At 39.7% G+C, this 23,707-nt stretch overlaps 3 protein-coding genes and 1 long non-coding RNA gene across 4 annotated transcripts in view; 1 reads left to right on the top strand and 3 right to left on the bottom strand.

Annotated features, from left to right (window-relative positions):
* Window positions 1-2,999, bottom strand: part of LOC100875831 (uncharacterized) — a 10,665-nt gene extending 7,666 nt beyond the window's left edge. Inside the window, exons 1-4 of the mRNA XM_076532875.1 lie at window positions 2,880-2,999; window positions 2,704-2,821; window positions 2,235-2,499; window positions 1,740-1,844 (exon numbers count right to left, since the gene is read on the bottom strand). Of these exons, the coding sequence (XP_076388990.1) occupies window positions 1,740-1,844; window positions 2,235-2,499; window positions 2,704-2,821; window positions 2,880-2,957 (566 nt within the window). The 5' untranslated portion in view covers window positions 2,958-2,999. The remainder of the gene's footprint in view (window positions 1-1,739; window positions 1,845-2,234; window positions 2,500-2,703; window positions 2,822-2,879) is intronic.
* Window positions 1-23,707, top strand: part of LOC105662742 (uncharacterized) — a 27,636-nt gene extending 3,929 nt beyond the window's left edge. The window contains exons 2-7 of the long non-coding RNA XR_013038625.1: window positions 9,114-9,323; window positions 10,332-10,598; window positions 10,701-10,858; window positions 10,935-11,207; window positions 12,986-13,326; window positions 17,306-23,707. This is a non-coding gene — a long non-coding RNA (uncharacterized LOC105662742). The remainder of the gene's footprint in view (window positions 1-9,113; window positions 9,324-10,331; window positions 10,599-10,700; window positions 10,859-10,934; window positions 11,208-12,985; window positions 13,327-17,305) is intronic.
* Window positions 563-1,761, bottom strand: LOC143264699 (odorant receptor coreceptor-like). Its single transcript, XM_076533110.1, has 4 exons — window positions 1,577-1,761; window positions 1,370-1,506; window positions 796-928; window positions 563-723 (listed from the first exon to the last, which is right to left on the bottom strand). The coding sequence occupies exons 1-4, from the start codon at window positions 1,652-1,654 to the stop codon at window positions 670-672; spliced, it is 402 nt and encodes a 133-aa protein (XP_076389225.1). The 5' UTR covers window positions 1,655-1,761; the 3' UTR covers window positions 563-669.
* On the bottom strand, window positions 4,947-6,636 carry LOC105662764 (uncharacterized). The gene is made up of 5 exons (XM_076532874.1): window positions 6,292-6,636; window positions 5,896-6,163; window positions 5,689-5,825; window positions 5,168-5,423; window positions 4,947-5,095 (listed from the first exon to the last, which is right to left on the bottom strand). Exons 1-5 carry the CDS (start codon window positions 6,516-6,518, stop codon window positions 5,042-5,044), a joined length of 942 nt encoding a protein of 313 aa, XP_076388989.1. The 5' UTR covers window positions 6,519-6,636; the 3' UTR covers window positions 4,947-5,041.

Here is a 23,707-nt window from a genome sequence, read left to right as displayed (position 1 = left end):
AATGGTAAGATTTTTTTATTAGCCTCTTCCCATACTTTAACGAGTTAGACTCGTGACGCACTTATTATTCAAATGCGACAAATTTACTCAAATTTTGAATTCTCTTTTACTTGAAATTTAGGTGCAGCTACACGTTGTATTATCAAGGATCTCTGAATATAAAATACGCACAACATTTTAATTTTCTTTGTTCGGTTATAGCCCTAATTATTTAGTCTTGACTGACGAATCTGATAAATAAATGGCACGGGAAGAGATTAAATTCCATATGCAGCACATTTAAACTTCATAATACCAAATTTCTGAGTTCTACAATTTCAATCCTTGAATTTTCAATTTTCCCCAAAAAATATCCTTCTTGACGTAGACTTATATCGCACATTGTAAACTTATATCCAGAAAAATTTAGAAAGGTTCACTTGCAAAGGAGTAATAAAATTTTAATGGTAAAAACTACCCTTAATTTACATTCCTAAAATGTGGATATAGAAATAAAATAAACATGAAGTCAAAAATCCCATGTTCTTATTATTGAAAACTTTTTTTATTGAAAACTTACAACAGTGATATGACTATTTTTTCTACTTTACAAATATTTTTCGTTGATGTCATTCTTCTTTTGACAACTCATATCGATATCAAGAATGTCCACTTCCATTTTTAATCGAATCAGCCTCTCAGTGACAGCAGGACCGTGAAGTACGACACGCTGGTTTTAATAATCTTCAAATCAGACCATCTATTTACTATTACGAAACAATAATTATATTAGGGAGAGAACATAGTGATACATACTGCTCCGAAATTTTCCATGTTCATTTCATAAAATCCGCCTGCTGTCAGCTTACATGCCTTACTGCATCTGATTTGCATTATTTGAAGTGTTCTTTGGAATTTCACTGGTGTCTGGTACCATTTAGAAGAGTATCTTTTGTAAAATTTCATGATATCGAATAGATCAGTGTTAGTCAACACGTTCCTTACTTCGTGAGTTGTATGTCGCATAGTATTGCAGTGTACAGCATTATGCATACACAAAAATTGTTCAGAATATTATATTCTTACTCGAATGACACTTTGTAAGAACTGATAAGTCACGATTTGATGATAAAAGATTGTCACAAAAAATGACACTCACAAAAAGTCACTTAAGACATCCAATTTAAATCTTGGTGATGAAGGTAACAAAAATGAAAAATACAAATAAATCGCTACAGTAACGTAAATCTACTGTAAGTTTCATTAGTTTCTTCACAGACAAATGTTCATACAATATCGAGAATATTTTCAGCTTCCTAACCAAACACTTTTTCTGTATTTCTTTTATTTTCAATGACGAATCCACCTAAAAGAAATCTTATAAACTTACATATCGTCGATCAAATCTAAACTGCGATCTATCAGCACTTGTCCAGGCAAACATAGAGCGAACTGATGAAACTGTTGACCACACATAAACATGAGGATTGCGATGAATTCGTTGGGTCTGTCCATGTGCAGAACAGCCTAATAAACATCGTAGACATGATTACAATTTACCAGAACCAGAAGTTCTCTTTAAATAAAAATTTCTTACTTGTACCGCATTTACGATGAAGGCAATCATTGTGAAAACAACTTGTAACAGGTATCCTGTACGAGTACTCTCGTCCATGGACTCGTAAAATCTTAATTTGTAAAAAATACGAGAAATTCTGTGAGTTTTCGGTTGCTCATAGTTTATAATTGCCACTGCTAACCTGATAGCTTCATGATGGGTAATCACGCAGCGTCTGTACAGATCGTTTTTATTGCGAATCGTGGCATTTGTTCCTGCGATCTCGGCTGCTTTCTTGACCTGATACCTGCGTTTGAAACATTCGAATGAAAACACGTTAAAGTATATGAATTTTTCATAACATGAAATGTTCTATGATTTTCAGAAGCTTGTGTTTTGTACTGATAATAAGTATACATTTATAGTTTGAGGTTAGGTCCACGCGAATATTATTTTAAATTATATTTGTCAGGATAATTTTACCTTTTGCTGTAATAAAGTATTATTCAATAATGTTTTATCGTTTGTTTATGAATTTTTCTACTAGATTTTTTAAAGTATGTGTACGAATGGGGATGAAATATGTCTGAAGTAAAAAGTGCAACTCCTTCCCCAAAATTAAAGGGAAATTTTTTAAATTCTTAATATATGCACAAGTATCAATTATTGGAAAGTACAATAAATGCAATAAATTTACCCGCATAAAGCAAACAATCCACAACCATAATGAACGATAACCATGTACAACGAATCGAAAGTGGCTATAATCAGTACTATGATGATGGAACTGAACGCTGAATGGAAATACTCGATGTAAAAATGATCTTCCGTGTCCACGATGATGTAATTCAGTTTAAAAAGTGATAGTCTAGCTCGAGTTTCATTTAACGGTAAAATGTAATCCAGAACTACTGGACACAATGGCATGGATAGGAAAAATGTCGCAAATATCCATAAAGAACCTGAAAGACAGACGTGAAAACTACAATTTTCTACTTAAAATGATTCATTAGTTGCCTTAGTTGGTAGAAGCAGGAAACTAATTAAATAAATTAGCTATCAAAGTCAAATTTGTGACAAGCGTAATGACATTCCGACCCATCAATTTAAAATATTTTAAGCATTTGAATTAAATATTGTTCACATGAAAATTTAGTTGCATTTACTTCTGAACAAACTGCCCAATCGACTTCCTTCGTCGGTGACTTCTTTCAAAGCTTCTACCTCGCCATTCATCTCGGCGATCTCCCACAGTTGAGATATGCGGTCAAATATATGTTCAAACTGCAAATTAGTGCAACTTTACTTTACGTGTTTTTTCATCGATCACTGATATAAATACCTTCTTTCGGTTAATATTGTGGTTTAATAGTTGTATTAAAACAACCAACACCGCGAAGGTAATTGGCAAGGAATACATCGCCGTATCAATATCGTTTTTCAGCAGCGATGAATAAACTTGCAACACCTGTGTCGAATGCGAAATAAATGCATCAACCGATAGCTCCGTTCCGTCATTTTAGAATTCATCGATACTTAGTAGTGTTGAATACTAATTAATTATACTAATGAAATGCTCAATATACTCGTTTACTTACTGCGGGGATTAGAAGGCTCGTTACAATGCCAACTGACATAGTCACGTTAATCTTGTGGCTAAGTTCTGTTTGATACGAGTACTGTCCTAGAGGTATCAAATACTTTTTGAACACTTTCAAACAAGGTGCTTGAGACGCTTCTTCCGTGCGTGTTCCATTGCTCTGCAACACTAAATGATTTAAGCTAAATCGAAATATCATATTCTATCATGTAATGTTGATACACGATGAAGCTTCTATAGATAAGGTAATACTGGTTACAACAACATAAGGTTAATACGAGTAAATTTTTCTTATATTACCCCGAACGACACTGTACCGATTGACAATATAGAAACAATACATGCACTGCAAGCAATTTATAAATAAATTTAAATTTGACAAATCTAAATCAGTCTTGTAATATGAAGTGTTTGTGAATTTAAAAAATTCTCAAAGTTTAAAAGTCCTAAATTTTTAAATTCCGAATGAAATATATTTGAACTATTTACTTGAATGACTGCGTTATCGGCGACACCAATTACCATGAATTAACCCTAGTGTTAATAGTCGTCGATACACTTTTATCGCTCCAGAAAAAGGGATGACTGTTTCACTACTGCGACATACACAAGAATAAATCTTATGACAAAATCAGGCTCGTATAAAAGTGGTGTTAACTTCAGCTAGAACGACACAATAATTGACATATTGTCCCTCTGACGTTCATCAAATATCAAACAGCACCGTGAGTTGTGGAATTGACAGGTGTACATTATAGTCCAGTTACTGCACCGTGTTTGAAACACGAAACAGATCGCATTTTGACACGACTGGAAAAAATCTGCTTGCACTATAATTTCATAGTTGCAACAGGAACCCGCATCTGACAATACTGTTTTGTGAATGAATATTTCAGGTAGTCTACGGGAAAACTTGCGTACAGTGAGGGACAGTAGTCGGAAATTTTTAATAAGATGATTCAGAAAGAATATTTTCTGTGCAAATACTTGTGATCACTTCAATAGATGTTATAATGTAACACATGTATGGGGTTAGGGCTGTGTTCCTACAGCAGTCTTTGGACGACTGTTACGCGGGACGGTTGTATTTCCCTACGTGCAATATCAAGAGCGTGCATCATGTTATTGCATCGAATACATTTTGTGAGGGTTGCATTTATGTAGAGTTACATTTATGTGATCTGAGTTTGTGCATGTAAGTTTGTAATTAATAACATGGTAACAACTGTTAATAGGTTGACACTGGATCAAATGGTAAGATTTTTTTATTAACTTCTTTCTGTACTTTGACGAGTCTGACTCGTGACGCACTTACTATTCAATTGTGACGAACCTTACTCAAATTTGGAATACTCTTTAACTTGAAATTTGCAGTTATAAGTTGCATTATCAAGGATCCCTGAATATAAAATACGCACATTTTAGTTTTCTTTGTTCGGTTTAATGTTATAGTCCTAATTAGTTAGTCTTGACTGACGTATCTGATAAATAAATGACACAGGAAGGAGTTAAATTCCATATGTAGTACATTCAAACTTCATAATGCAATTCCTGATTTCTACAATTTCAATCCTTTGAATTTTCAATCTTCCCCTCAAAATATCCTTCTAGATGTAGTCTTATATCGCAGATTGTAAACTTATATCAAATTCAGAAAAATTTAAAAGAGTCTGCTTGCAAAAGAGTAAAAAAATGTTAATAGTAAAAACTACCCTTAAATTTCTAAAAAGTGGATATAGAAATAAAATAAACATGACATTAAACATCCTATATTTTTATTAATAACTAGCAAGGTACAACAGTGTGACTATCAGTATCTTTCCAACTGTACAAATATTTGATGTCATTCTTCTTTTAACAACTCATAACGATATCAAGAATGTCCACTTCCATTTTTAATTGAGTCAGCTTCTCAGTGACAGCAGGACCGTGAAGTACGACACGCTGGTTTTAATAATCTTTAAATCAGACCATGTATTTACTATTACCAAACAATAATTATATTAGGGAGAGAACATAGTGATACATACTGCTCCGAAATTTTCCATGTTCATTTCATAAAATCCGCCTGCTGTCAGCTTACACGCCTTACTGCATCTGATTTGCATTGTTAGAATTGTTCTTTGGTATTTCACTGGTGTCTGGTACCATTTGGAAGAGTATCTTTTGTAAAATTTCATGGTATCGAATAGATCAGTGTTAGTCGACACGTTCCTTACTTCGTGAGTTGTATGACGCATGGTATTGCAGTGTACAGCATTACGCATACACAAAAATTGTTCAGAATATTATATTCTTACTCGAATGACACTTTGTAAGAAATTATAAGTCACGATTTGATGATTGTCACAAAAAATGACACTCACAAAAAGTCACTTAAGACATCCAATTTAAATCTTGGTGATGAAGGTAACAAAAATGCAAAATACAAATAAATTGATACTGTAACGTAAATCTACTGTAAGTTTCATTCGTTTCTTTACAAACATTCTTTCTGTATTTCTTTCATTTTCAATGACGCATCCACCTAAAAGAAATCTTATAAACTTACATATCGTTGATCAAATCTAAACTGCGATCTATCAGCACTTGTCCAGGCAAACATAGAGCGAACTGATGAAACTGTTGACCACACATAAACATGAGGATTGCGATGAATTCGTTGGGTCTGTCCATGTGTAGAACAGCCTAATAAACATCGTATACATGATTACAATTTACCAGTACCAGAAGTTCTCTTTAAATAAGAATTTCTTACTTGTACCGCATTTACGGTGAAGGCGATCATTGTGAGAACAACTTGTATCAGGTATCCTGTACGAGTACTCTCGTCCATGCACTCGTAAAATCTTAATTTATAAAAAATACGAGAAATTCTGTGAGTTTTCGGTTGCTCATAGTTTATAATTGCCACTGCTAACCTGATAGCTTCATGATGGGTAATCACGCAGCGTCTGAACAGATCATTTTTAGTGCAAATCGTGGCATTTGTTCCTGCGATCTCAGCTGCTTTCTTGACCTGATACCTGCGTTTGAAACATTCGAATTAAACCACATTAAAATATATGAATTTTTCGTAACATGAATATTTCTATGATTTTCAGAAGCTTGTGCTTTGTACTGATAATAATTTGCACCGGTTGATTAAATTTACCCGCACAAAGCGAACAATCCACAGCCATAATGAATGATAACCATGTACAGCGAATCGAAAGTGGCCGTAATCAGTACTACGACGATGGAGCTGAATGCTGAATGGAAATACTCGATGAAAAAATGATCTCTCATGTCCACCATGTAATTCAGTTTAAAAAGTGGTTCTCTAGCTCGAGTTTCATTTAACGGTAAAATGAAATCCAGAAATATTGGACACAACGGCATGGATAGGAAAAATATCGTGAATATCCATATAGAACCTGAAAGATGTAAAAAGCACAATTTTCTTATAATGATTCATTATATGTAATGGATGTTACACAGTAAAAGTTTCAAGGAAAATATAGAAAATTTGGCCTTAGTTGCTGGAAGCAAGAAACTTAAATAAATTAGGCATCAAAATAAAATTTTTGTAATACTATTCCAACCCAAGGGACTTTAAAATATTTTAAACATTTGAATTAAATATTGTTCTCGTGAAAAATTGTATTTACTTCTGAACATACTGCCCATTTGACTTCCCTCATCGGTGACTTCTTTCAAAACTTCCACCTCGCCATTCATTTCGGCGATCTCCCACAGTTGAGACATGCGGTCAAACATATGATCAAACTGAAAATTAGTGCAACTTTACTTTACACGTTTTTTCATCGATGCAGTGATATAAATACCTTCTTTCGGTTAATATTGTGATTTAATAATTGTATTAGAATAACTGACACTGCCAAGATAATTGGCAAGGAATACATCACCATGTCAATATCGTTTTCCCGCAGCGATGAAAGAACTTGCAACGTCTGCGTCGAATGCAAAATAAATGTATCAACCGATAGTTCCGTCAGTCCAAAATTGCTCAATATCGTTTACTTACTGCAGGAATTAGAAGGCTCATTACAGTGCCAGCTGCAATAGTCACGTTAATCTTCTGGCTAAGTTCTGTTTGGTACGAGTACTGTCCTAGAGGTATCAAATAGTTTTTGAACACTTTCAAACAAGGTGCTTGAGACGCTTCTTCCGTGCGTGTTCCATTGCTCTGCAACACTAAACGATTCGGGCTAAATTATGTCACGTAAAAGACACACGAACAAGTTTCAACAGATTGCTACACAATAATAAGATTAACTGGAATTTTTGTTATAAATTTTAATTATAAAATTCTGAACTGAGAATATTGTAAGGCTTGATTTACTTTAATAAGAGTGCTATCTTGCAACAACTACCGCCAAGCTATTATTCTCAGTTACACACAAATGTGTACTGCAAAACAGCAATATTTGTAAAAAGATTCTAGTACAACTTCATCCTCTGTTCACACACTTTTTTATTTCCGATAGAAGAAGGTAGTTGACAGTTTCACGGATAGAGCGATAATGTACAGGAAACAATTTACTATAGCATGAAAATGATTTTGCTTCGTAGAGGAAGTCTTAGTTCCCCTACTCGAATAATTAAATGATTTAGCGCCCCATTATTTTGCCTACATTCGATATCAATCACCCTCGTGTAACAGTTGTGCAAGTGGCAAGTAGAAATTATGGCACAACTCACGAACTACGGATAACTTATTATGCATATAGTAAATGCGATACAAATGACATCTGAATATTGGTGATAGACAGGCAGAAACGCGCAATTATACGAACCGCTTCTTCTCCATTAATAGTTTAGTTATTTAGTGGGGAAACAAAGAACTAGCTGTTAAAAGGTGCATAAGCTAATAATCTATCGTTGCAGATTCAGTAGGGGATACTTACCCTACTACCCTAAGGTAGATCCTTCGTTCAGTAGGAACTGTTCAGTTCATTGCAATACAATCTGACGCTGCTACAGAAGTAACGGTAAATATAACAGAACCATTTGGCAACTTTATTGCAGAAAGCAACGACTGACCGGCTACGCAGCAAAGCGAGAAAAAACAAGACAGATTAATCCGTTTGGCCAGTTTCATTTATCATTCCGGTCGATCCTCGTTCAGCGTGTTTACACGCGTTGCGCCGCGGAAGACGCTAATTCGACGGTGTTGGCCCGATCGAAAGAAAGGGTATCAGATCGTAAAACGATCTCGCCTTTGTGCGCGAGCATCGGGGCCCGGGACCGATCGCGGTGCACCGAAATCGCCTGACGGTCGTTCGGGGTACACGCTCCCTCCGGCTCGTTCGAGCACCTTTCAATTTGCTCTTGTTTCCTGAATGCGGTGAAGCGCAGAGGGAGGCCGCGACTTCCCGCCGCGTAGATAATTAGATCGCTACCAACCACCTCCACTTTCACGCATCTTCACCTCCGCGGTTGCGTACCCGCCGTTTCTCTCTTCGTGTACCGCCGCTTGTTCCGACGGCTCCTCTTCTTCCGCCGGTTCTCCCGCCGCTCCAAAGAGCAAAGCGAGCACGCTTCCCTCGCGGCGTGATGCCAATGGATGCTCGCGGTGCAACCGACTTCGTCCGCGAGCAACCGCGCCGAAGAGGAGCCGTTCCTCTCGGACGCGCGAACGTTCTCTGCTGCGCCCTTCTCGAGTCGAAATTTAAATTCCACTTTGAATTTATCGACTTTGCACGACGTACTTGGCATCTGAAATTTTGGGGTGAGAGTTTGAGACTGTAGTTTACTGATTTCAAAGTGTCAGCTTTGTAGTGGAGCTAAGGCCCAGCTGAGAATTGTGGAAATTCACTATTAACAAAATTATAACTATCACTGGGGTTGCAATATGAATTGTGAACATACATATATTTTCATTTAAAATCATTAATTTTTATAACTATTACAGCATTTTATTAAAAACATGTATTTTATTATCTAAAGTGCAATTGACTTTTATGATGGCAGGTCTACACCGATTATGCCATGATGACATCAGTGGTTATGACATTCCCGTTGCATTGTTGATGTAAGAGAAATTGAGCGTTACAAGCTCGGTTCTGCATACACTGTTGCATTGACATTTTACACCGACAAGATTTACAACCACCGACATAATCTTGCGACAACAATGTCGGCAGCTCCGACGTGTGGACATCAAAGATATACTTTCAGCTGGTAAGATTTATTTTGATTAATTAATTATATACTTTGTTTAATACACGCGGTATAAGTACATTACTAATATGATATACAGGTACTTTATTTATGTCCACGTTTCGTTAAATAAATATAAAATAAATGAATGTGTTTTTCATGATTTTCATAGTTAATATACAGACATAAAATTGACGCTTCCAATTGTCTCAATATTTGTAACTATAGTAAAGGAAAAATATTATGGAAAAATTTTTGCTACTTACTTTTTGCACCACCCTGTATTCGATCAAACGTCGCAGAAATTAATTCGTAATTCATACTGGAACATCCATCATGCAAATCATTCGATGCAAGCACGTCAGCTTCACAGTTCAATTCGACCCAGACAAAAATCTCCCCCCGAATGCCTACACGCTATCGAACCAGCACGCCCATGCAACACACTCCTCCACCATAACAAATACCCTCCATCCTCAGACAAGACGGCACCCATAATAAAAGAGTACCAATGATCCCAGTGGCGTCACCCATGTTTTTCAAGGTGACACGGCCCCTACTGTTTCCTAGGCGACTGGATAAAGTGCTCCCTGTCGTGCAGGCCGCAGGTCTCTTCAGGGCCTGATCGTGTGTAGGAGAATACTAACCTTTCTGACTTCTTTCGCTACTTGAACATTTCGATTATCGGAGCTGTTCATTTTTGGAATTTTTATTACATAATTGGTGTTCGTTCTATCAGTCAACTAAAATTGAAGCTATATATTTGTCACGATTTAAAAACAAGTGAATTATTGAAGGATAAAAATGAGAAGTGTCCAAGTATCTAAGTACATCAGAATTATCTATGTTCCCAAATATCAAATTTTGAATGCGAAAGTTTAAATGAAACATAAAGTCACTGAATTAGTAAAGTTGATATTAGTGAATCTCCGAATTTGAAAATGTTCAAACATCGCCACTGCTTCAGAACATAAAAGGCTGGGACTGTGCCGTGAAAGAGGGTGAATAAAATAAATGTGATACTTTCAGCACCGCCGCCTTGCCTCCAGACTTCTCCTGGGGCATAAATAACGCATAACTTGACCGTCGATGAACGAGCGTCTGTTGGAAGACGAGATAGCCTATGTGACCAGCTAAACTGAAAGATTAGAATAGGAGGTTGCATCGACGGGAGGGAAGAACCCAGCGAACATGAAAAATCCTTCGATGATGCTACGTATCACCAGGAGGCAAGCGTGATTCCATTAGTCAGGACCTCACCACCGACGACCACGATTCAAAATCATAAGGTACCAGGTACCTGCCTAATTTTAAAACCTTATTCTTTCTACAATGTTACTTAACAAAGGAGGTAAATTTTGTCTTGTTCTGACACTAACAAATTTATTTTTTTGTTAGTAGATCTCGGTACTAGACTTACAGATCTTACAGTGTATTCTGATTCCATGTGTTGTGTAGCTTTGGAAATATTACAATATGTGGACACTTACCAAAAATGATAGACGAGTACTAGAGTTCAAGTGGACGCAGACAAACTTGCGATTTTTGTTAATTCAGTGAGTATAAAAATGAAGGATTTATTGTAAAGTTCAGGTATCGGCAGTTTAGCTAACCTTGGAAATATCCTTGAAGTTTGAAGGCCACTACTTACGGAAGAGCGGTTACATTTGAAATATTCTCGAAAAAGAAAAGGTAGCACCTTCCTTTCCACGTGTAGGTATCGAATTGCGTACATTAACACCGCAACAGAGCGGCGCGACAGCGTACAAGGAAGCAGCCGTGGAAGGATGCATCAACAGGCGTTGACCGCATGCGGTGTAAACTCGCCTTCAGGGGACCTGGAGTTACCCTCGAAACCCCTGGCAGGGGGTCCGTACACCGGCTTCTCCTTCCTCTTTTTTAAAAGTAAGGATACCTGTCACCGATAGTGATTTGTTGAGTGTATTTGCATTTTAGATTTAGACTGCCGCGCCTGCTGCTGCCTCGTCTCATCTCCTCTGTCTCTCCCTCGCCTACACCCTAACCTAACCTATCCCGTTTCATCCCCACCCGAAGATGGAAGCATCTCCAATTTGGTTCGTCCTTCTCCGCTTCGATTTCTGGTTTCTGGTCACTCACGTAAGCGTCGCGAGGGATGGCGAACGGGGGTGGGACGCGAAGGAGAAAGGATGGGAATTTCGTTGCTTCAGGAATGACATTAGTCATATACCATCCCCCGATTGCTGGCGCGGAGACTTGTTTATGCACGTTTAAAGAATGATTAGGCGATGGAGTCGCGACGGGGGGCACCTTGCCATCCCTCTTTCCCTCCGTCGCTCTTCAACCGCTTTTACTCGTGATTCCTCTTCGCGTTTGCAGACGTCGCCGCCTCTATCGCAGCGTGAAAATGACCGCACAGTTTCCTTCGTGACCATGATTTTTCATCCTGTTTTTTCACTTTTTCGAATGATCTTCAGATGGACTTTTCAACGGGGGTATTGTTGCGATTGTGTCGTTGGGTAATGTCAAGTCTTTTTTGCTGACTTGTGAAGACATTTTGGAAATTGTATAAAACTGCAGCTGCGAAGAATGCAGACGGGTCTGATTGGCTATGACCTCCATAACTATAGTAGCGCATTTAAGTTATAAATTATTGACTTAATTTGACAACATAGTGATTATTAATTACTAAGATGTATATATAGAACCCTAAGTGTAGGAGTAGTAGACATAAATATTCTTTTTAGCTGTGAATTGTAGGTCAGATCTGAGTTGAATATAAATATGGTAGACATAGTGAATATAAAAATTTTAAACCTAACCCTAAATACTCAAAAACCTTGAAATTTCTTACTAACACTAATCCTAATAACATAACCTAATTTCTCAGCTGATAAACTCAAACAAAATTGACCTTATTTTCACTAAATTCCTAATGATATCCAAGAGCAATCTTAATAAAGGATTCATTTATTGTTTACACAGAAGTAGAATATTATTCTCCGTTGTTAAAAAAGAAATGACGTAAGTTGGTCCACATTCGTCGGTGGTTAGACGAGAAGGATTTTGGGCTGGAATGCGCGACACTCGCGGCGGGTGTTCAAGTAACACGAGTGACTTTTTGACCCCGCAGGCGGTACCCCAAGCAGGGTGCGGCACTGGAAGTCTCCGAAAGGATTCACGCAGTCCGAAAAGGAGATGGAGGAGTGGACGCAGAAATATCTCGACAATAGGGCCCAGTCATACGATAATAATGATCAATTATCGATCTGTCATTCAAAGGCTACGCCGACGGAATGCACGACGAATCGAACTCTTTTTCTTCATCGTCTCCTCGTCTTCTGCTCTTTCTTCTTCGAGACCGCCTTCGATATCCTTCCTATAACGCTCCGACGATCCTCCTGGCATTTTAGTAACATTTTCTGGAAAATGTTAATGGGCAAGATGCATTGTCTCGAATTTTTTGTGATTATCTTGCAAGCTATATCGATACGAAAGCGATTGTTAGCAATAATTATTATTGTAAAGCAATAATTATTATTTTTAAGTATGCATTTTTTACAAATTTAATTATAAATAATTCTACAAATAATTCAATAAAATTCAAACATTTATTGTCACAAATATACAACAATATTTTACCTAAGCTAATAATATTTCATATAAATATTATTAATTATTAAATGTCTCATAATTGTTCACAGGTGAAAAAATGCTTTAAAAGGGCGACTCAGAGTGTCGATACAGCACTGGCCAATTTTCAGCCCGCCAAGATTTCTCACAGCAGTAAACCAAGCAGTAACTACCGGCTGCCGCAAAAAGCCTGAAATTAATAATAATAACGACAGGTTACGCGGTAAAGCTGCTAACTGGAGCATCCCGCCGGGCAAATATGAACATCACAGGGAAACAGGTCTCCATTGGGAACAGTAAGCTCTACCGGTTCCAGGATTACACGATTATGTTTCTTTGTAGCAAGAAATGAGAGGTGACGAAGGATTACGTAAAACTTCAACGAGGGTTACTTTGTATTATGAAGCTGAAGGTGGGGTAATACTTGTGGCTATTTTACGCAATTTTCGATCATTTACTGATATAGAAATGATAGAAAGTGCATGTAGTAAATTTTGGTATTTTTGAATTTTTGGATCTTTGAATTTTTCAATCTTCAAATAGTTGCATCTTTGAATGTTTGAATTTTTGGACCTTTGAATCTTTGGATTCTTGAATTCTTGAATCTTTGAATCTTTGAATTTTTGAATCTTTGAATCTTTGAATCTTTGAATCTTTGAATCTTTGAATCTTTGAATCTTTGAACCTTTGAATCTTTGAATCTTTGAATCTTTGAATCTTTGAACCTTTGAATCCTTGAATCCTTGAATCTTTGAACCATTGAATCTTCGAACCATTGAATCTTCGAATCTCGGAATCTTTGAATCCCCGAATTTTCGAATTTCCTAATCCTTGAATCTCCGAATCTTTGAATCTCCGAATCTCCGAATCTCCGAATCTCCGAATCTCCGAATCTTTGAATCTTCGAATCTCCGAAACTTTGAATCTCCGAATCTCCGAATCTCCGAATCTTTGAATCCCCGAATCTTTGAATCCCCGAATCTCCGAATCTCCGAATCTTTGAATCCCCGAATCTTTGAATCTCCAAATCTTTGAATCCCCGAATCTCCGAATCTCCAAATTCGACTCCCCTAAACTTAATAACAGTCCATCGCAACCAACTTAAGAAACACCAAAAGTATCCACAAATGACCCAATTACTCTCAAGGCAATTCACCGCGAACCTCGCGATTCTGTAGCACGTCGATCTATAGTTTACGTGACATTTCAGAATGAATATGGCCGCGTGCACCGGGCAGGAGGGGGAGGACATCGTATGCGAGTCTCCGTACATATTTTGGGAGAACACCACGCGGCCGAGCCGGTCATGTACCGCCGTGGGCAACAATATTCATAACTAATAGATCGCCGGTCCGTGGGTGACAGAGCAATACGTCCTGCGTTTCGATGTTCCTGAGTCTGAGAGATCGAGCGAGCCCGCATGCGGGGTCGTGGCCGGATCCGTCGCTTGGTTAGGTTCGCTTTACACGGGCCGAGCATTCCGGGAAGTCCGCCTCGAACGACCATAAACAAGCCAACAGCCCTCTTTCTAACTCGCCCGTCTTTTCTTCACCTCACTTTTCACCGCTATTCGCGACCTCGTTTCCCCAATTTCTGCTTCAACCCTTACCTGTAGGAATTTGGTACTGTAAAGTTACTATAAGGTTAGATAGTTAAGATTCATAGTTAAGACTGTAAGATCAGCACTGTTACGATATGTTGCCCTGATTAAAGTAATCAACCTGAGAGGTTAGTTTAGTATATTGATGTAACAAGATCATGAGGTACATTGAACAAAATCAAGTTAAGATGTTTTGAAACAGTTCGATACTTGTTAGATATCGTTCAGACTGTGTCTTCGTTCAGACATTGATTTTCTGAAGTTACAAGACTTCTAAAAAGAAGCTGAAGATTTTGGAAAATTTCATTTTATATATACACTTCATAGACAAATTTTTAAAAAATCTCTTTTAGCATAATATCCAAAGTTTCAGACTTGTAATAGTAAGATTAATGTATCGAGTCCCCAGTGACATTTTTCTTTTATTTTAAAACTTACATGATTTTTGTAAATGTTATGAAAGACGAAACTTTCATATGGAATCATGTCTAAACTCACAAAGCAAAGGGATCTTTCAACGTCTCCATAATTTACACTTCTTACGATCAAAGGTCTATCTCAACCGCACAGAACAAACCAATGTAGCGTTACGTTTTGGCAACCATGATAGCAATAAATCACATTGCGGTTATGTTTGACCACTCATAAGGTTCAGGCTGTCGTGTTCACCACCCTTAAAACAGGCATCCTTTATACTTTCTCAATCTTTTATCATGTGAAAACATTCTTCACAACTTCTACAGTGTCCTTAGATCTCTACGCTGAAATAATTCTAAAGAGTCTTCTCTAAAAGTCTCCTCTCAAAAGTTGATCCTCTCTAAGACAATGTGATCCTCCGAGCTAAATGATCAGCAATATCCGAACTAAATACTCGATACTCGCGAATAAAAACCGGTTGCAATTCACCCTGCAACCCCATCGGAAAAAATCCAGAAATGATCGATCCCTTTGGTGTCACCGTCGCTCGTCAGACGGGAAGAAGAGGTGGAGTAACGTGGTCCGGCTAGTGGCCGGATAAAGAAAAAGAATATACGCCGCGTTGGCGGCGTCGAAGGACCCAGAAGAATCGGTAGAGAGACGGCGTTGGAGGTGGAGAAGCTCGGATGAAGGAGTAGAAGAAGAAGAAGAAGACGAAGACGATGCGGAGGAGGAGGAGCGGCGAGCGCGGGTCGCCATTAAGCGGACCCCCTGCCGCGTGGCCCGCGGCAACCCTTCACAAAAAACTGTAATTGGAAATACTTTTCCTCCTTTTTTCCTGAAATAATTTATGAATCTTCCACCGGTCAGCCAGCTAGGGCTGTGGCTGCTTCCAGACTTGGTTCCCTCGTTCCTCCAGGACTCGAAGACGACGAGGAACCGTTCGGGGAACACTTTCGTGAAGGAAACATCACGAGTTCCTTGTTTGAATGCCTGCCACCCCGACATTATTGTCGGGAGGGCGAATATGAACTGGATGTGGACATGTAACGCGTGGCGATATGTGGCGATGGGTTATGATGAGGTGTTGTAATCGGTGGATGTAGGGCAGATATGAGACAGAGAGGATATGAGACGATAGTGTGGAGATTATATTGTGTGGAGATTGTGACGTGTGGGGACTACAATGTGTGAAGATTACAGCATGTGAGAATTTTAATGTGTGGAGGTTAGAACGTATTTCATTGCGTAGTTCACAGCGTGTAGAGATTGTAACGCATGGAAATTACAACGCGTGATGATCACGATCCATAGCAATTATAATGCGTGGAGATTTCAACGCGTAACGAGTACAATGCATAGAGGTTACAACTCGAAGCTATACCACCTGTGACGACCTAATGCGTCGTAATTTAACGCGTGGAAATCTAACGCGTAGTAATCTAACGCGTGGAAATCTAACGCGTCGTAATCCAATGTGTCGTAATCTAACGTGTGGAAATTTAACGCGTAGTAATGTAACGTGTCGTAATCCAACGCGTGGAAATCTAACGCGTAGTAATCTAACGTGTCGTAATCTAACGCGTGGAAACCTTACGCGTAGTAATCCAACGTGTCGTAATCTAACGCGTGGAAATCTAACGCGTAGTAATCCAACGTGTCGTAATCTAACGCGTGGAAACCTTACGCGTAGTAATCCAACGTGTCGTAATCTAACGCGTGGAAATCTAACGCGTAGTAATCCAACGTGTCGTAATCTATCGCGTAGTAATCTAGCGAGTGGTAATCTACTATGTAATAATCCAACGCGTGGCAATCTATAACTAACCCTCCTCAAACTATAATTCTAAAGCCAACAGAAAGTACCCATTTGTCCCTAAGATCTATAACAAGAGGTGTTCTCGTCTATAACGAGAAGTGCTCTAAAATACAACAGAACTGTAAAAGCAGGTGGACAGGTGAGGGATAGAGAAGACACCTCATGGTGAGAAGATTCCATTGCTCTCTCTTTGAGGTCCTCTTTATTTTACGCGGAACTTTACGGCGTCGTTTGGACATTGCCGCTTTCAACGTCCTCTGATTGCTACCCTCAAGTCTTTTATTAACAGTGTCGATTGCTAACCGACCGTTTATTGGGAAAATCGGAGACTGTGGTAATTTTTTATGTCTGAGAAGGGAGATCCTCGTTTAGTTTCTATTCTTGAACTGCTACCAGGGTCCTAGCCTGATCGGTCCGTTTATGAGTGATTAATTACCCCTATAATCTTTTCAATTTCGAAAGACTTCTTCTTCAAATCCTTACAAATAACACTAATAAAAAATAAATATTTTTTCGTTAAGAATTTGTTTAAAAACAAATTATATAATGTTACAGGGAGTTTAAGGGATGATCACAAGAACAAGGAAACGCGTTTGAGTATATACGAGCAACTGAAAGAACAGAAGAAGCAAAAGTGGCCTCCTCTTATTTCGTTGCCGAAGACACCCCGCTGAGTGAGGGTGGAGGCGAGCCCTCTTTAAAGTATTACGAGAACCCTTACAGCAGCCTTCGGATGCCGTTATCAATTTGGGTGATTCTCAGGATTTATAATGAAGACGCAATGCTAGTGTTCGTCCTTGTTCGTTCTAATAGCTACCATCCGCCTCCGATACATCAGGGACGTTCAGAGATCTTCGTCATCGTCAGCTTTAATCCGCCAATCAGCGAACCGACCTCAGGTTTCGTGTTAGTAATTATGGTGCCACCCAGGATGCGGTCTATCGGAGTCGCCAAAGTGCCGATAATGAGGATGATCAAAAAGTATACAAATTTAGCTTTAGCTTCCTCAAGAATTACTGCTGGTATAAGCAGAGATTGTTTCATTAGTTTTGGACGAAACTTTGGGGTAAGTTTTATATTTGTAATGGAACAAAATTAAAAACACCTAGAACTAAAAAAATGCCAGACCTCAAATTCCCAAACTGCAAAATACCAAATTTCCAAAAATGACCGCAATCAAACTTACCTTATGAAGTGCCTCTGCATCAAGACTTCGAACCCTAACTTCACACCCACGCACCTCGAAGTAACATCATCGCACCTTCCGAGTAATATCGCATCATCCGATTGTCCCTAAGACCAGAGTTTCCCAATCTCCCGACAAACAAAGACGATCCAGGCGACTGTCGATCCGTAGTTCGAACCGATAGCTGGGCCCAGTTCATTAGCGATGGATTTCACGTCCAGCATCGAACGTGGCACAGGCCTTTCACCGTTTCGATAATGAGCATGCAAGAAAAGCTGAAGCCGTAGCCGGCACGATCGTCCTCGTTACGCCGAATGAAAGAGACCGTAGACGTAGTCCTCGCAGGAATGAGACACGACAGGTCGTCGGACGACCCTACGGCACGACCTCTATGCATCTAAATTGGCTGCGCCCCCATTCGTCATGCAGCGGCTCGCTTCCCCCATTGATCGCTCGCACACTTCGTGGGAAGTGCTGCCCGATCATCCTGCCTTTTTTGCATCTTCCTCCACGGCATATCCTTCGGGCGTTTCGAACGGTACACCCTGAGATCGTTGCGGTGTCCTCCTTTAACGCGTCGCGATTCGACCGCGATACTACTCTCTGCCCTCGAGTTCCTTGAACACGATTGGGTGTGAGTCTGATAGCTGATCGAAATTTGATCGCAAAGGTTACTTTCAACGTGATTCGTGTGTTCGCGAACTGCCTGTGAATTTGTATACCAGTGTGATTTGACTCTTCTGACATATGGTCTGACACATATGTGAATTTGACAGTTTTGTGCTTCTGTCAGAATGTTTAAGTTTTGCAAGTGTTCATTTCTCAAATTCTTCAATTTTTGTATTTCTGAATTATGGAATTTTTTGACATGGTCTCAGGTTTTAAAACAGTGAAGGGAAATACATATATAAGAAGACATTGAAATTGTGTATATAAATTTATTGTGAGCTTACTTGTTGGCACATGAAACTTGAATATATCTCTGTACTTAAACTACTACAGAAAATATCGTAGATCGCGTGTTGAGTGACAGTACGCGCATGCGCGAGTGCGGCCGCCGGACAGCGTACACTAAACGAGCGCGCAGCAAGCGAACGCACACTAACCTAACCATCATCACGATTCGTAAAATCAACAAAAAATATCCGTAAATGCAACGCGAATATTTACGAGTTCCAGCTTCCTATGACGTCAGCCCGCGGAAATCCATATATCAACCGTGTTAGTCCGAGACGATGAGTCCCAGCCGAGGATTGTTCAAAGGTGACCAGCAGGGGTCCGCGGCCTCTCACACGGAGTTATTCCGCTGGAAATTTGTGGTTTTCCTTAAACGGCAGCTTCCTCGTGTCTCACCCCTTTTCCACGGAAAGAAGAAAAAAATAGAACGTTATTAATCGTCGCGCTGAAAAGAGAGGCGCAGAGGGCAATACGCTCCTCTACCTGACACCAGAGGAGGATGCTCAGGTAGCCGGAGGATCCTTTGACCTTTCCACCGGCTGTCCTGCGGGATACGTCTCGTTCCTGTCCACCTTCTGTCTTTTCTCACCGAAAGAATTCCGCCAGCGGCCGATTCCTCGGGGGGCGGGGTAGCCCGGGCTTCAGTCAGCTCCCGCTATTCATTTTGCTGCCTCCGAGAGAATGGGAGAATTAATAAGTGACATCTCCTCGGAGAAAAGGTTTTTACGCGCGCCGCGGAGGCGAGGAAAAAAGGGGAAGGGAAAGGGAGGACTTTTTCGACTGCCCTCGTCCCGCTGCATCCCTGATCCTCCCCCGTTTCACGCGCACCGTCTTCGATTCGCCGCGGACTTCTTTGTTGTGCCGGTGCTGCCCTTTGTCAGCGAGCCGAGAAACACCTTGTCTTAGGTCGCGCATAACAATGCCCGCCGCGATAAAACCGTGTCTGCCCGGATGGCAGACATGGGTTCGCTGACAACCCTTGCAGCCCTTGTCCTTTTTGCTGGCCCAGACTGAGGGGATGGTGACACGGGACACGTGCTGGTTCCTGGTAATTATGGACCATGACACTGGAATAACTGGTGCCTCTTCGCATTTTCGGTTTAGAAAGCTATCTGCTATTTTTTAGCTTTAATGTAAAGGTCATTGGATACTCAAAAGATCTGGTTGCTTCACTAGTTCTATTATTGTTTAAATTAGGAAATAAAATTTATCCAACAATCTCACACACTATCAATAAAAGCAACTGTACAGGAAGATATTCATGAATGCTATAAAGAAGAGGAAATATAATCACATATTTTAGCTTTCTTATTGAAACAGGTTTTATGAATAGACCCAACTGATTCTTACATAATATGGAAATAAATCAGGAATAATTCAGGAATAGTTTATTGAAATATCAGAACTATGATTCAGTATCCTAAATTCCCAAATTTCCGAAACAACCTTCTCCAAACAGTACTTCAGCCAACCTCCACAAGTGCAATAAGAACTTGCAATGCATTAGCCATATATCAGGAGCCGCGTTAAAGCCGTATCCACAAATATCATAAGCCATTATCCATCATCGACAATCAAAATAGGTGAACTCGCATTAATCAACTCATCAACGAGCGAAGTACGGCAAGTAACAAGGCCGGTACCAGCGCCCTTTAGCGGTCGCATAAAATTGGCCCTAAATCGCCGGTCGAGAGCCACTAAATCTCCATAAACAAATTTTCTCGCGCACTTTCGCACAAAGGGTGCACGGAACGGTGACACGCGGAGATTTACGATATTATTCATTACTTATTTCGAGAAAGAATGGAGGAGAAGAGGAACGGAGTGGAACAGGCCGAAATATATCTCTTTCGCCACTTTGGACGCGAGTCGGCGCAGCCGAGTAGCAGCGTATAATCGAGAAGCAGGTAGTCGTATATCGGTCCCGGATGAGTAATATTGCGGCCCTCGCTGATCGTGTCCGTGGAAAGACGCATATAACACATAGACAGAAAGGAGAGAGAGAAAGAAAACGAGAGACGAAGAGGATGGCCGAGGGGCGAGGGTGTCGCGACATCCCGCTGGGCGCTGATGGAGCCCTGGGTCCTAGGGGTCCCGGGTGCACGATTTCGGTAATTAGCTTTTTCGTTCAGTGCCAATTACGCCGCGACTGATTTACATAAAGCAGACCCATGGATCCCGCTTCTCGGATACCGAACCGACTAATGAAGGCAACTTTCCATACTGACGGATGTGCTAACATAACCGACCCTCGGAAGTACTGTGGTCCAGTTTCCAAAACTGGATATCTCTTGCTAGTTGGTGATCGTTTTTACATCTTAGGCTACTCATCTGATGTTATAGAACTTAGACTATTAGGTAGTCTATTCGGTTTTAATCATATTCACATTAAAAGTACATGTACTGATTATTATGTGAGAATATTAAAAAAAATACTGCTGATGTAGGCACATATGTATACGTTCAATATAGTTGCTACATATACCACATGTCTTTCATGTGATATATGGTCTAGGTATGTTATTGTACTTCATATGTCTATATATGGTCTATGACATGTTTTACATATTTCGTTTTATTTAATCATATACAGTATTGCATCCTGCCACATGTGACACACCATATCTACATCTTGCACATATCATTTTGCACATACCATTTTATACAGTTAGCACAATTCAAGCGTCTAATTTTACAGAATAAGATACTATCTGCACAGCAAAATTTTGAGTTATAATAATACGAACAGAGAAATGATATATCGCACCCCCACAAAAGAGGCGAATAGTCGCAGCCGAAGAAAATGTGATATTTCATTTTGGGGTACATTAAAAGTTCTCGATAGTCGATTCTTCGGTGAAAGAGAGCCTGTCGATTTCATGGGGGCAGAATAGTTGGCAGAAAAGAAGATTGCCACCGGGTCGCCAGGGACGACGGTGCCCCGCTGCGTAAAATTGTCTTTTGCCTTCCGCTGACCGCGACTCGCCTCGAACCCGAACCGTGTAATTATTCGAACGCTCGTAACTTATATCCATGTCATGTGGCCAACAGATAGCCGTGGAAGAATCGAAGATAGCGGATCGTTCTTTCCTTGCTTTGGGACAGAAATTATTTAGCACCTGACTCGCGCCGCCGGTCTTTGTTTCTTCTTTTTCTGAACGGAGATACAGGGGACTCTGAGGGCTGGAAGACTGAACAATTGCTCCGTTTGTAACAATAGACCTAGAATGGCTATAATTATAAATTGCGATAATTATGTAGGAAGCACATCTCGACATTTTCGAAAATAAAAGAATTTTCAAGCAGAAGTTTCCAAACTTGAATAAAATAAGGTTGACAGAAAGGGTTGATTTAGGAATATAGTTTCACATAAATTTTCTCTTATTAAAAGCTTGAAATTATAGTTCTATCCCGCAACAATTTTCCTTCAAGTACCATAAAAGCGATCTCAGCGACATCTACCATAACAATTTCGCAGTAAATTTCCCTATAACGATACGCCATTTCATCGCGTCACACCGTTTCATAAAAATATCAGCGAATCAGCGTCAAATCGGTCTGAAATCAAAACGTCATCGCATCGTGTCCGTTAGCCTTAAATCAACGAGGCTTATGGATGAAGAGGGAACATTACGAAGGAAGAAAGAGTAAGAACGAGATACGGATGAGTAATATGGGTTCTTGGCTACCCTCACGAGGACGAGGCAGAAAAGAAGACGAGGGTGTCGCGATTCCCTGCTGTGCATTGATGGCCTCATCTAGCCTAGAAGAGCTCGGGAATTCAGCGGTAATTATCTTTTCTTCGGGCCGACGCCAACCGGAGGTGTTTCTGGTGTAATCGCTGCTCGAAATCCTCGATGAAAGTTTTCGAGGCTTCAAGGTGTCCTTTGATCTATGACCTTATACCATTAGCATAGATAAGCATAATAAATAAGTACTGTATCGTCTAACACATGTGATTCATCTCAATAAAATATTATGGAATAAGTTTCCCTTATTGAAAAGGGAGTAAAAGATGATTGACAAGAGAGAGTATCAAACTATGGTTCACTTGACAGCTATGTGAATTAGTCCAAAAGCTCTTTACTGAATTTTCTTAATTATAAAAAGGATACATTTTCAACCCTCATAATAGCAGAGAAATAAAAATTTTTGTGGAACACCCTGTATATTTCTAGCGGACCTTATGGGGGCGACGGTGGAGAGACTGAGTGCCGTCCTAATTCTTCTGCCGTCACGCGCTTTTATGATACCGACATAAAATTTGGATTCCAACGCGAGACACGAGCAGGCTTGCGGAGGATGATCGCCTCCTTAATTATATCGCCGGTGCCCTTCCTCGATATCGCTCGTAATTCAGCGAACATCGTCCGACGATTTACGGGGATCTCCTGCTGGACGATCTGTCCTTCTTCTCGTCTCGACGGCTCGTTTTTCGTCAAATTCGATAGATTCTATAGTAACCCGCCGAGAGGAATATGCTAATTACGATGATATTAATTACGGTCACCTATGATACGGACTATGAATTCTAGGACTTCTTCCGAGAACTTTATGAACATGTGTTGATAGGATTTCGGGAAGCATGAATTGTTGTAGAGAAATAAATGAAATTCTCAAACTTGAACCCTGAAGACTTTCTAAATACAAAACTTTTGAGATTCAAGAATTGTCAAATTGTTCGTATCAATACATTTCATAATATTGATACCTGTAAGTGCTGTAACGTCTTCAACTGATATACATCATAAAACCAAAACCTTCTTCATTATTTCCCAATAATATTCATCAGCCCTCATTGTTCCCTGTTTACA

The sequence above is a fragment of the Megachile rotundata genome, chromosome 6 (genome assembly GCF_050947335.1).
Source record: "Megachile rotundata isolate GNS110a chromosome 6, iyMegRotu1, whole genome shotgun sequence".
Lineage (NCBI taxonomy): Eukaryota > Metazoa > Arthropoda > Insecta > Hymenoptera > Megachilidae > Megachile > Megachile rotundata.
This window is presented reverse-complemented; position numbering and strand designations above follow the sequence as displayed.